Raw genomic sequence first — 12,309 nt, 5'->3', positions numbered from 1 at the left:
CAGGTTTGTGCTTAACACATTTACTTATGCAGATCTTACTCTTACAGCTTACTCCGGATACATTTCCTGCTTACTGATTTTGTATTGCCTAAAACAGTGACCCATCAAATCATGAGGCTTTGTGGCTCTACTGTAATAGCAAGAGTGGGTTTATGTACATTTTAAAGTGTTGCAGGACACTGACAGGCCTGATTGCATATCAGTGCTTGCACTGGGCTTTCCCCACTTGTCCGTATTAATTTTCTCATGGCTGGTTGTATTTCACGGTCATTCACTGAAAAGCTCTTCCAAAATTCACTTTTAATATGTGGGAGGAATCTGTAGCAGAAGTAAAAACTGCCCATTTAGAAGAAAATGAGATAATCTTAAGTGGATCACAGCAGTTTTCTAAGACCCTGCTTGGTGAGGCAAAGGCCAGCACACAGAGAACACAATGTGTGTGTTAGCTGTTGAGGAGCTCTCAATCCCCTGCAACTGTGGGGGATTGTGAATACAATCTTACTTTGTTTCTTCTGATTCTTTCTCTTTCTCCAACTTCTTGTCCCTTTTCTGTCCATCTCTAAGGAATGTTTTTCGTATGTTCTCCAAAAAGCTTATTTTTAATATAGTGTTTCCATCTCCCTGGAAATTCTGTTCTTGCTCACTTTGATTGTTTCCTTTCACACTGTTGTGGTTTAAGCCCAGCCGGCAACCCAGAACCAAGCAGCCGCTCGCTCACTCCCACCCAAATCTTCGCCCTGCTCCCAGAGGGATGGGGAGAAGAATGGAAAGAACGTAACTCTCATGGGTTGAGATAAGAGCAGTCCAGTAACTAAGGTATAACACAAACCACTACTGCTACCACCAGTAATAATAATGATAAGGGAAATAACAAGGGAACAGAATACAACCGCTCACCACCCGCCGACTGATACCCAGCCCGACCTAAGCAGCGATCTGGGCCTTCCAGTTTATATACTGGGCATGACGTGCTGTGGTATGGAATACCTCTTTGGCTAGTTCGGGTCAGGTGTCCTGTCCCTGCTTCCTCCCGGCTTCTCCTCCTCCCTGGCAGAGCATGAGACTCACAAAGTCCTTGATCAGAGTAAACATTACTGAGCAGCAACTAAAAACATCGGCGTTATCAGTGCTTCCCAGGCTGCAAGTCAAAACCACAGCACTGCGCCAGCTACTAAGGAGGAGAAAAATGACTGCTACTGCTGAACCCAGGACACACACTCACCCCCATTACGGATTTGTTTTTGGCTGCAGCTTCCCCCATGCATTAAACAGACCCTCTGCTGCCTTCTCTGAGAATACCCTGAAAATCTCCCAGTTTCAGGAGCTTTCTTTTTTATAGCATTTGCTGCAGCACTGTGGTTACAGCTGAGCTTACACTTCCAGCTGGAGGCAACTCGGAGCCAGGACTGCAAGTACCAGACAGGGCTTTTCTGACCTTTAGCTGTATTGATCCTTCATAGGAAATAATAGGGAGATGATAAGGGACATAACACAGCTTCATACTTAAATCATTACAGAAACTTTCAGGGCATCATGCTGTGCTAGGAAGAGATGTTTTGAAATTCAAGCATGTTATAAAGCACATTAGGGTCTCCATTCGAATGTTGGTAAGTACTATGCATGGACAACAAAGCAAGCATGCAGGATCCCCTCCTTTATGAAGCACAAGTATTTATTTGGGTCATTATTTCCTTGGCTTACAGTGCACCCAGATGGGAAATGCACCTTGCAAGAGCACCTGTTTCACCCGTGGTCAATACACAGAGCAGCTCATCCCAAGGCAAAGGCAGACCTTGTTGGGATGTGGTGGAAATGTAAAACACACTAACACATGCGTATATAGACACACATACATAGAGGGGCTGGAGCAGCTCTTCTGCAGACACAGGCTGAGAGAGCTGGGCTAGTTCAGCCTGGAGAAGAGAAGGCTCCTTAAGGGGAGACCTCAGAGCAGCTCCAGTGCCTAAAGGGGCTGACAAGAAATCTAGAGAGGGGCTTTTGAGAAGGGCCTGTAGGGACAGGCCAAGGGGAATGGCTTTAACCTGACAGAGAGGAGACTGAGATGAGCTCTTAGGCAGAAGTTCTTCCCTGTGAGGGTGCTGAGGCGCTGGCACAGGGTGCCCAGAGAAGCTGTGGCTGCCCCATCCCTGGCAGTGTTCAAGGCCAGGTTGGACACAGGGGCTTGGAGCAACCTGCTCTAGTGGAAGGTGTCCCTGCCTGTGGCAGGGATTGGAACTGAAGGAGCTTTAAGGTCCTTTCCAACACAAAGCAGGCTGAGATGCTATGATTCTGTAGTATACAAATGAGTAAATATATACGTAAAGACACTTACACCTGTTAACTGGGATGCTATGATAAAAACCTGGGGCTGTTTATAGAATACGAGGCAGGCACATCCTTACCTAGGTTTCACGCAAATTATTTCTCCTAAAATGATGGCATTCCCCAAGGATCTTGTTACCTGATACTTTTCAACACTGCTGAAGGCATCCAAATCCCACAGGGTCTAGAGGGGTTCAGCACCTTTAAGGCTGAAGGACTGCTTAACTGCTGAATTCTGGTCAGGTGTGTAGTAGCTCCAGGATAACAGGGAAAGCAGGGCCCTATTCTTATACCCAGGCCAAGGAAAAATGACTGATTTTCCTGCTTTGGGAATTCTGCTAGCAGAGAGCTACGTGAGTCCATTAGGGTTTCTCTGATGTAGAGCCCTCCAGGTCTGCCTGAAGAACAGATGAAAATCATTTTGCATCTTTGTTCTCATTTAGCCAGGACTCTGTGCTGATTCCCAGCACCACGTGATGGGTGCTGTGCATGAAACACTTTTACTGTATCCTCAGATAATTTATGTTTTCTGTATTGGTATTAATAGCACAGAAACTTCAGGACATTACTCTCCTGGTGCTGGATTTTCTATGGGCTCTTTACTCTGTCCACACCTGGAATTCATATGACTTTGCTGAATAACCTTCTTTGGGTCTTAGCCTTGTTTTCTTTGAAAAGATACTATTCTACTTTAGTTTAGTCACCAAAAGAGATGCAATGTATCATTAATGGAAGTAGTAATCAAAAGTCAGTTATAGGATTGATGTGCAGCAGACTATCAGAAAAGTTTACCTGTGCTCTAAGATGAAGTTGGTGGGGTTTTTAAATCAAAGATTTTTCTGCTAAAGGAAAGGACCTGAATCCAGTTTTAACTCCATGACTGCTACTGATGTTTTATAATAACCTGTGAACCAGGCTCAAAACCTGCCCCCCAAATTAGGTCCTTCTCTGGCACTGCTGCTGCCTCCTGTCGTTGCACTTAGTGTTCCTTTGACAAACAAGCCAGTGTTCTATAGAATCATAGAATCAACCAGGTTGGAAAAGACCTTTAAGATCATCAAGTCAAACCATTACCCCAGCACTGCCAAGACCACCACTCCCTAAGGGCCTCATCTACAGGAGTTTTGAACACTTTCTTTGACGCTAAACACAAAGCTCCCACTGTCATTACTGCTGCAATTGTTTGCAATCACTGCTCAGAGCTTTTCTCTGTTGCTGTGTAGCAGCACTGCCCCATGCAAAGGGTGCTGCTTAATTCCCTGCAGCTTTGAGAACTAGGTGAGCAATCAAAGACCTTTTGTCACTAGATCCATTGTTGTTCCTCTTTATTTTTTATCCTAGCCACGCTCATTTTTCATCCTCCATTGTCCTCACTCCCTCAGAGGTTTTAAAGTGAGTCATATTTCCCCAGCTTTAACATTAGATTTTTTTGTATGTGCCTTCCAATTAGGAGGTTCTTAAGATGTGAAAATATATGTGAGGCTGTAACAGACTTGGAAAAAAATGGTATTCATCCCTGCCTCAGAGTATCTAACCTTGGGTTCCCAATTTAGATACTTAATCCTGCCATAGAGGTATGTGCTCCTTCGCAGGGCTGATCAGTGTCTAAATCTGATGCCTGCTCCCAGTGCCTCTGCAGGCTGCTCCTCCTCTCCACATACCTGTGTAGGTGTTGTGGTTTAACCCCACCAGCAACTCAGCCCCACGCAGCCGCTTGCCCTCTTGGTGGGATGTGGGAGAGAACTGGAAGAGGAAAAGTGAGAGAACCCATGGGTTGAGATAAAAACAGTTCAATAGGTAAAGGATAAGCTATGCGTGAAGGCAAAGCAAAACAAGGTATTCATTCACTACTTCCCATCACAGGCAGGACAGCAGGGCTCCATCATGTGTAATGGTTACTTGGGAAGACAAACACCATCACTCTGAACATCCCCCCCCTTCCTCCTTCTTCCCCCAGCTCTATATGCTGAGCATGACACATAGAGTATGGAGTATTCCTGGGGTCAGGTGGGGTCAGCTGTCCCCAAACTTCTTGTGCACCCGCAGCCTGCTGGTTTATGTGGTGAGGAGCAAAAAAGGCCTTGACTCTGTGCAAGCACTGCTCAGCAATAACAAAAACATCCCTGCGTTATCAATACTGTTTACAGCACAAAGCTAAAACACAGCCCCATACCAGCTACTGTATAGAAAATTAACTCTGTTCCAGCCAACACGAGCACAGTAAGGACCAAGGGAAATGGTGAGATGCCTCCTGCAGATGGTGTGAGTGTTCCCCTCAGCCCCACAAAAGGTACAAATGATGAGTTCAGCCTAGGCACCTCATTGGAGGAACAGAGAACCAGAATCCTCACAGGCTGATGCTCCTCAGGCTGTATCTCAGGATTCTCTTCCAGATGTCATAGAATCATAGTATCATCGAATAGTTAGGGTTGAAAAGGAGCTTAAGATCATCTAGTTCCAACTTTCCTGCCATGGGCAGGCAGCACCTCTCTCTGTGGTTACGGATAGAACTATCAGTGTGAAAGAAGAGACGTGTAGCTGCTGCCTGGGGCCAAGAGCAAATATTTGCCTGAAAGTTCTCTGTACTTGGCAACAGCCACTGTAGTTTTGTGGCTTTGCTCCATGCCACGTCTGCAAATGATGACTCTCACCACTAAATGACACTCTCTACTCACCTTGTCCCTGCCTCTGCTAAGAACTCCTTTTCACAGCAAAATATGTGGCATTTTCTGGCCTCTTCCTGTTCACCTGTTTCCTGCTCTTTGGCCAATTTTCAGTTCATTTCATTTTCTTTCATTCCTTTTCTTTTCATCCCCTAACAACCACCAGATGAATTGCATTAGCTCTGAGGAAAATACTTATTTTCAATTAGATAGGATTTGTATTCAATAGGAATATCAGACTCTTACAAATGAGCATGACTTCTATAGGGAAATAGGAGAATGCCAGAATCATGGAATCCCAGACTGGTTTGTGTTGAAAGGGACCTTAAAGCTCCTGCAGTTCCAACCCCCTGCCACAGGCAGGGGCACCTTCCACTAGAGCAGGTTGCTCCAAGCCCCTGTGTCCAACCTGGCCTTGAACACTGCCAGGGATGGGGCAGCCACAGCTTCTCTGGGCACCTTGTGCCAGGGCCTCAGCACCCTCACAGGGAAGAGCTTCTGCCTAAGAGCTCATCTCAGTCTCCCCTCTGGCAGGTTAAAGCCATTCCCCTTGTCCTGTCCCTCCAGGCCCTTGTCCAAAGCCCCTCTCCAGGTTTCCTGTAGCCCCTTTAGGCACTGGAACTGCTCTAAGGTCTGCCTTTAAGGCACCTTCTCCAGGCCATGTTCCTGCAGCTTGGCCAGTGCCACGTCCTGCCCCCCCGAGCATCACCCTGTGCTCCCGCAGGTGCTGAGGCCGTACAGCAACATCTCCAACCTAAAAGTGTGGGATTACTACACGGAGGAGGCGCTTTCCAAGGGCCCCTTCTATGACTGGGAGCTGGCACAGGGGCAGCTGGAGCCGGTGGAGGATGCACATCGACAGGACACTGGAGCCCCACAGACCAAGCACAAGATCATCTGGCCCTGCTACGACAACTGGAGCCACGTGGAGCCCGCTGCCATCTCCAAACTGCTGGAGGTGAGCACAGCCCGTGGGGAAGCACCATTGGTGTCCCAACAGTGGGGTTGTGGCATGGTTGGTGTTGGATGAGCCCCAGGACACTGACAGTGGTCTCAGGGTCTTGTCTCCTCCTGGCCTGATGCCTGAACCCCCCACCAGGAGCTGCACAACCTGGAGATGGAGCTGGGCAGATTCCAGAGCACTGGAAGGACTCATGGGACAAGGTGAAAGCTTTCCAGCCCAGCAAGGCACAGCAGGAGGGCAGCTGGGTAGGTCCATGGAGGAGCTGAAGGGGTGGCTGTGCCCAGGGTGCCCCATGCAGCGGGTCCTGGTGCTGGTGCTTGGGCACCCTCCTCCTCACACTGTGGTCTCTGCTCCTGCAGACCCCCAGCTCCCTGCTGATGTCCTCGGGCCTGTCCTGCCACCGCCGCTCCCTCGGGGTGTACCTGCAGGAGAGTGGCGTGGGCTCCATGCTCAACCTCAGCCTGGACAGCGACATCAGCAGCACGTCCACCCCGTCCAGCGAGAAGCCGGGTGAGGGCAGGAGCACCAGCACCCTCTACAGCCAGTTCCACACGTCCAAGAGCGAGAACAGGCAGGAGCAGGGCACAGGGTGTGAGGGGCGATGTTTGTGGTTGCTCTGTGGGACCACAGTCACCTCCTGTCCCCGCTGATGCCACAGACTGAGCTGTTCTTCATCCCTCCTCTCCTTTCCGCCCTAATGCACTGCCCCATCCCTGCAGGTCCTACGAGGGGTCTCTGTACAAGAAGGGAGCCTTCATGAAACCCTGGAAGCCTCATTGGTTCATGCTGTATAAAACCAAATATCAGGTACGGAGGGGCAGGGAGGCCCAGGGTCTGTCCATGCTTCCATCCCTCCATTCTTCTATTCTTCCATCATTCCATTGTTCCATCCATCCTTCCATCCCTCCCTCACACTATCCATCCACCCATCCCTTCCTCCTTCCATTCTTCCCTGCCTCCATCTCTCCCTTTCTCCATCCCTCTCTCTCTCCATCCCTCCCTCTCTCCGTCCCTCCCTCCCTCCATCCATCCATCCCTTCCTCCATCCATCCATCCATCCATCCCTTCCTCCATCCATCCATCCATCCATCCATCCATCCATCCCTTCCTCCATCCATCCATCCATCCATCCATCCATTCCCCAATCCCTCCATCCCTCTATCCTTCCATCCATCCATCCCTCTATCCCTCCCTCCATCCATCCATCCATCCGTCCCTGTCTCCTTCCTCTGTCCCTCCTTCCATTCCTCTCATGAGCTCTGACCACACGGGACATCTCCCCGCAGCTCCGGTACTACGACAGCCAGAAGAACATAGAGTACAAAGGAGTCATTGACCTGGCTGAGGTGGAGTCCATCACCCCGGGGACCTCCACCATGGGGACACCCAGGACGGTGGATGAGGAAGCCCTCGTCGATGTGAGTGTGGTGCCGGACTGTGCTGGGCTGCAGCGTGCGGTGCCCCCAGGACGGATCTGCGGTGCCTCAGGGCTGGGTCTGCGGTGCCCCGTCCCCCCCTCACCTCCTGCCTCCTCCTTTGCAGCTGAAGACGACGGAGCGCGTTTACAACTTCCGTGCCCAGGACGTGCCGCGGGCTCAGCAATGGATCGACCGCATCCAGAGCTGTTTGTCGGACGCGGGAGCCCCTGTCCGGGCGCAGGGTCCGGGCCCGCGGAGCAGCGGCGGCGCCGGAGCCGGGGCTGGGATCGGCTGCGAGTGAGGCCCCGGCCTCGGGCGGCCGCGGAGGTGGAGCCGTGGCTCCGCGCTGGGAGGCGCTGGTGGAGGATCCCGTCGCGTTGAAGCAGGCCCGGGATGCGCCGGGAGGAGCTGGGATGAGCAGGAGCTGGTCCTGCCCTGTCCCCCCCAGGCCTGTTTGAGCCCTGTAATTACTGTGTCCTCCCCGCACCCCACTGCAGCCTCCACCCCGGCAACTGCTGGAGGAGGCAGAAGCTGCTTTCCTCATCCTCCCCATGGCTTGCCTGTCCACCGAGCAGCCAGGGGGACCAGCCCTGCTCCCCATGTCTCATAGTGCAGCATCCACCCCGCTCCCACCTTGCTGGACCCAGGGACCTGCCGCCCACCTGCTGGTGTTGGTGAGGGTGACACGTTGAGCGCAGGGACTGTGCTGCCCTTCCGGTGTCCCCTGGGCACTGGGGGCAGAGGGTCCCAGTCTTGCACAGGAGCCGCGGCTCGTGGCTGGTGGTGGCTGGAGCTCTGGGCATTGGGCTGGGGGATGCGGCCGTGGCTGTGACAAAGGGAGTCTCTGTCCCCGCTGGGCACGGTCTCTACCTCCACAGTCAGGTTTGCTGTCACGGGGGGGGGGCACATTCCCCACGGGAGGTGCCACCTCTGTCACATTGCGTGGAGGGGGGGAACCAGCCCTGGCCCTGGGCTCCTTGTGCCCAAGGGTCCCCTCTGGCAGCGACACCGGGGCTGGGACGGTCACTGCAGTCCCCGTGGCACCGGCTGGTGCCACCCGGGCTCTTTACAGAGGTCACCCCCTCCGCGCGGGTGGCACCGCTCAGCGCTGCCCCGTGTCCCCCCCACCTCAGGGCCCTTCCTGTTTTCCGCGCCGTGCTTGTGCTTTTGGGGGACGCTGAGCAGAGCGGGGCTGCCCTGGGGGGAGCTGCAGCTCCAACCCCCCCCTTCCTGCTTGTCCCATGTCAGTACAAAGGGGAATCTCGGTACAAGCGGCTCTTGCAGCATCTCCCCCTCCCCGCACTGGTGTGACCGCTGGAGGGGGGGCTTGGCTCACCCAGAGGGGTCCCTGCCCCCACCCCCGTTTGTTTTTAAGGAGGACAATGTTTTATTTCCGTGCAGAGATCTTCGTACACTCTTAACCCCTCCCTGCTGTACAATCGCGGCGCGCAGGAGCCGCAGCTTGCCGCAGCAGCCGTCGGTTATTGACGCTCCCGTGCGCTGTGGCCCGGCCCGGCCGCGGCAGAGAGGAACCAAGGTTTCACGAAAACATTCATATGGGAGGGGCCTTAGCACCGCCGGGCACGGGGGAGGTGCGGGGGTGGCGCTGCCCCCGTGTCACACGGGGCTGCTGCGGCACACTGGGGATGTGCCCAACCTGTACCCCCTGTGCCAAAGAGGGACCCGAGTCCTGCCTGCGCCCGGGGCCACCAAGTGCTGCTCTGCCCCAACGGGACCTGGTTTGATGAACCCAGTGTTACCCAGTGCCCAGCGAGGCTCAGCTGGGCTGGTTTGCCCGGTGCCAGGGTGCGCAGCAGAACCTCTTCTGTGGGAAAAAGGGGGTTACAGCTCAGGCTGCACCCCGGAGGGTGATCCCAACACCCGGTGTGTCTCTGCTGAGCAAAGCGCTGGTCCCAGCGATCAGGAGCAGCACCAGGACACAGGGAACATGGGGCTGCTGAGCTGAGATGCTGGAAACCACCTTGCTCCAGAGCAGAGGATGGGAGATGGTGTGAAAGGAAAGCTGGAAAGGAGCTCAAACCATGGTACCAGTTTGATGCTCCCCTCATCACTGGCCGGGGGGGGGGGGGGCGACACACACACAACATTGGGCACTCTGGGACCAGGACAGGAGGCACCAAACCTGCATTTGCTTTCCTTTGACCAACCACCCCAACTGCTTCAGTAAATGCAGCCCAGTAACTTGACACAGCTCGAACAGCAAACCTGCTCCTGGCTGCGGCCACCAAGATGGGCACAAGAGGAGCCTTCAGTGTCACCACTGAAAGATCCCCAGGCCTGAGCCAAGTGGATGAGTGCCTGAGGCCAGCCCTGCTCTGCTCCAGCACTGACGGCTCTTGTGGCCTCAACCAGCCGCTCTGCAGGGTGAAGACTGAGGCTTTGGGCACAAGACTCCTGGGACTTGCGCTGCTCTTACAGCGGAGCCAACACAAGGGACCAGGACATGCAGAGCCAACAAGTGCCAAAGCTGCTGCTGGTCAGAGCCTTGGCAGTGACCAACCAGGGTCAGCAACCCCCCCTCGAGGGTGGGGGGAGAGAATCAGCCCTGCAGCACCTCACCCATCAGCTGCAGACATCAGGGGTGCATCCAGCACCAGCAACCCCAGAACAGCACCGCAGCCCATGGGGCTCACAGCACTGCTGTGCTCTGCCTGCACCCGCTGCTGGATGAAGCCATTGCACTGCCTGGGCAGACGGTGGGATGTGGCACAGCCAGGGCTGAGTGTGTCCTGCAGGATGGAAGCGTTCAAACTCTGCGCAGACAAGGCCTCAGTGCCATGGGTTAGTGGTGGCCTTGGCAGTACTGGGAACGGTTGGACTGTACGAGCTGAAAGGGCTTTTCCACCCTGGTTGATGCTGTGACTCTATGGAGGACTCCACCACCATCATGTGAGTTTTGAGCTTTTATTGATAGTTGGAATTTACAGCCTAAAACTGACAACACAGAGATGCAGAGTTTGGGTTTTTCGTCTTCTTTTTCCTTTTCCATTTTTTTTTTTTTTTTTTTTCTCTTTTTTACAAAAAAACCGAAACCAAAAATAACCAAAAGCCACCAGCATCAGATTGACAATAGAAAAGTTCCGACAGTTGAGAGACTAAAAGTACATCTGGAATCACTCCCAAAATAAAGGGGGGAAAGGCAGTAATCTCAAATCTGTCCCTCGTATTTACACAGACACGGACGGAGCTCGCGAGGACCCGGCTCAGCAGTTAAGGGCAGTCGGCATCATGAGAGTAAAGGCCCCCTCATGTCATTGCACTCCATCACCAACTCCATCTCCCGCCCTTCCCAGCTCAGAGAAGAGGCCGCGTGAAGCCAGAGCGGGATCCACGGAGGACCCGGGGCCCCCTCCCCATCCCGCAGCAGCCCCGGTACCACCCGCGGCTGCCGCCACTGTCACTGGTGCTTATTGCTATAGAGTCATCTCCCCCATGGCCACCAGCGCACGGGCTAGGCTTGGGCAAAGGCATCGACTGAGCGCCTGATGCTGCTGTTCCTGCCCCTCCCGAGCGGATCCGTTGGGAAGCGTGGCATCTGGCTCCCAACAGGCAGATTTCCAGGGAAACTGGGCCCTCAGGACACCGAAACCAGCCAAAGAGCATGTGCTGGGATCGTGTTGGGCACGCAGCACTGCACAATCCAGCTCATCCCAATGCATCAACCCCCAGTGCATGCCTGCAGCACCTTCCCCAGCCTGCTCCGGCGGATCCAAGGGATCTCCTGCTCCAGGGCTCAGGAAGGTTTCACCTCACATCCCCATGGCCCAGCCTTGAGCTCTACCCTGCTGTGACACAGGGGCTGTGGAGGTGGCTCCCTCCATGGTCTGATCCCCAAATGAGAGGCTGCAGCACAGAGCAGAGCCTCCGAGCTCTGCTCCCAGTGGAGATCCTGGATGCATCACCCCGTCCCCAGGCTCCAACCAGCCCCGCTGCCCCCCAGGACCCCCCAGACCTCCTGCAGATAAGCAATTCTTTAACAGAAACAACTGGGTTGGTTCAGTTTGAGTTTAAAGAAGCATTTGGGGACCTGTGGCCTAAGGGAGCCACCGGTGGGTTTCAGGGAGGACAGACCTTGAGTAAGAGGTTTGTGCTAACAGTCAAAAAGCCAAATGTCCCAGCTCTTGAGTCAAGTCTCATCCTTCGACCTGATCACCTCGCGTCTGAACCGATGCCAAATGGAAAACAATGGGGGTTCTGGACAAGCCCCAGAGAAGAAATTCCAGAGGCTCCGATTCAACAGAGCGTGAACCAAGAGGAGGTGGCAAAAGGACATTTAATATTCTGATCGCTTCAGATGTGCCAAGTGCAAATGAACTGGTTCAGTGGTGGTGTCCTGTGGGGCTGGGAACAGCGGAGCCTAAGGAGGAGGATTCTGTTTGAGCAGATACACCCTGGAGTAGAAAACCTCATTAGAACCAGGGGTATTTTAATGTGCGATAACGTTACCCACTCCATGGAGATCCATGTGTGTGCACGTACACACACATGTACGGGATGACTGTCTCAAGCACTGCAAAATGGATCTAGTGCCAAGTGGATCCAGTGCCAAAGGGATTCAGTGCCAGCACCAGGGTTGTGGTGAAGGAAAAGCTTTAGAAAATCCCAGCTCAAGAAAAGGTTCTGTAAAACCCCACATCTGAGCTGGAGCTGCTCAACTTCAACCACGTCCCAGCCCGGGCGCGTGCAGAAGGCAGAAACAGAACCGGACACGGAACAAGTCACAGCCCAACGGCCTCCTCTGCCATGAGCCTCACTGAGGGGACACCAAATGGGGACACCAAGAGCACGTCTGCTGCAGGGCTGAGAGCACCCGCCAGGGAAAGCAGCAACCAGAATGAACCAGGATTTCATCTTCCCAGCACCATGGCTGGGGAAGTGCTAAAGATCCAGGTTGGACACAGGGGCTTGGAGCAACTTGCTC

At 53.6% G+C, this 12,309-nt stretch overlaps 1 protein-coding gene across 1 annotated transcript; it reads left to right on the top strand.

Annotated features, from left to right (window-relative positions):
* Positions 1 to 4,566: 4,566 nt before the first annotated feature.
* Positions 4,567 to 6,153, top strand: LOC308217243 (myotubularin-related protein 5-like; the record flags this gene model as incomplete). Its single annotated transcript, XM_080610219.1, has 3 exons — positions 4,567 to 4,612; positions 5,630 to 5,943; positions 6,085 to 6,153. 3 exons carry the CDS (start codon positions 4,567 to 4,569, stop codon positions 6,151 to 6,153), a joined length of 429 nt encoding a protein of 142 aa, XP_080466345.1.
* Positions 6,154 to 12,309: the final 6,156 nt, after the last annotated feature.

Source organism: Psittacula echo (genome assembly GCF_963264785.1).
Source record: "Psittacula echo genome assembly, chromosome: 1".
In the NCBI taxonomy this organism is placed as follows: Eukaryota; Metazoa; Chordata; class Aves; order Psittaciformes; family Psittacidae; genus Psittacula; species Psittacula echo.
The sequence above is the reverse complement of the archived record's forward strand: the minus strand, read 5'-3'. Positions and strand labels throughout refer to the sequence as shown.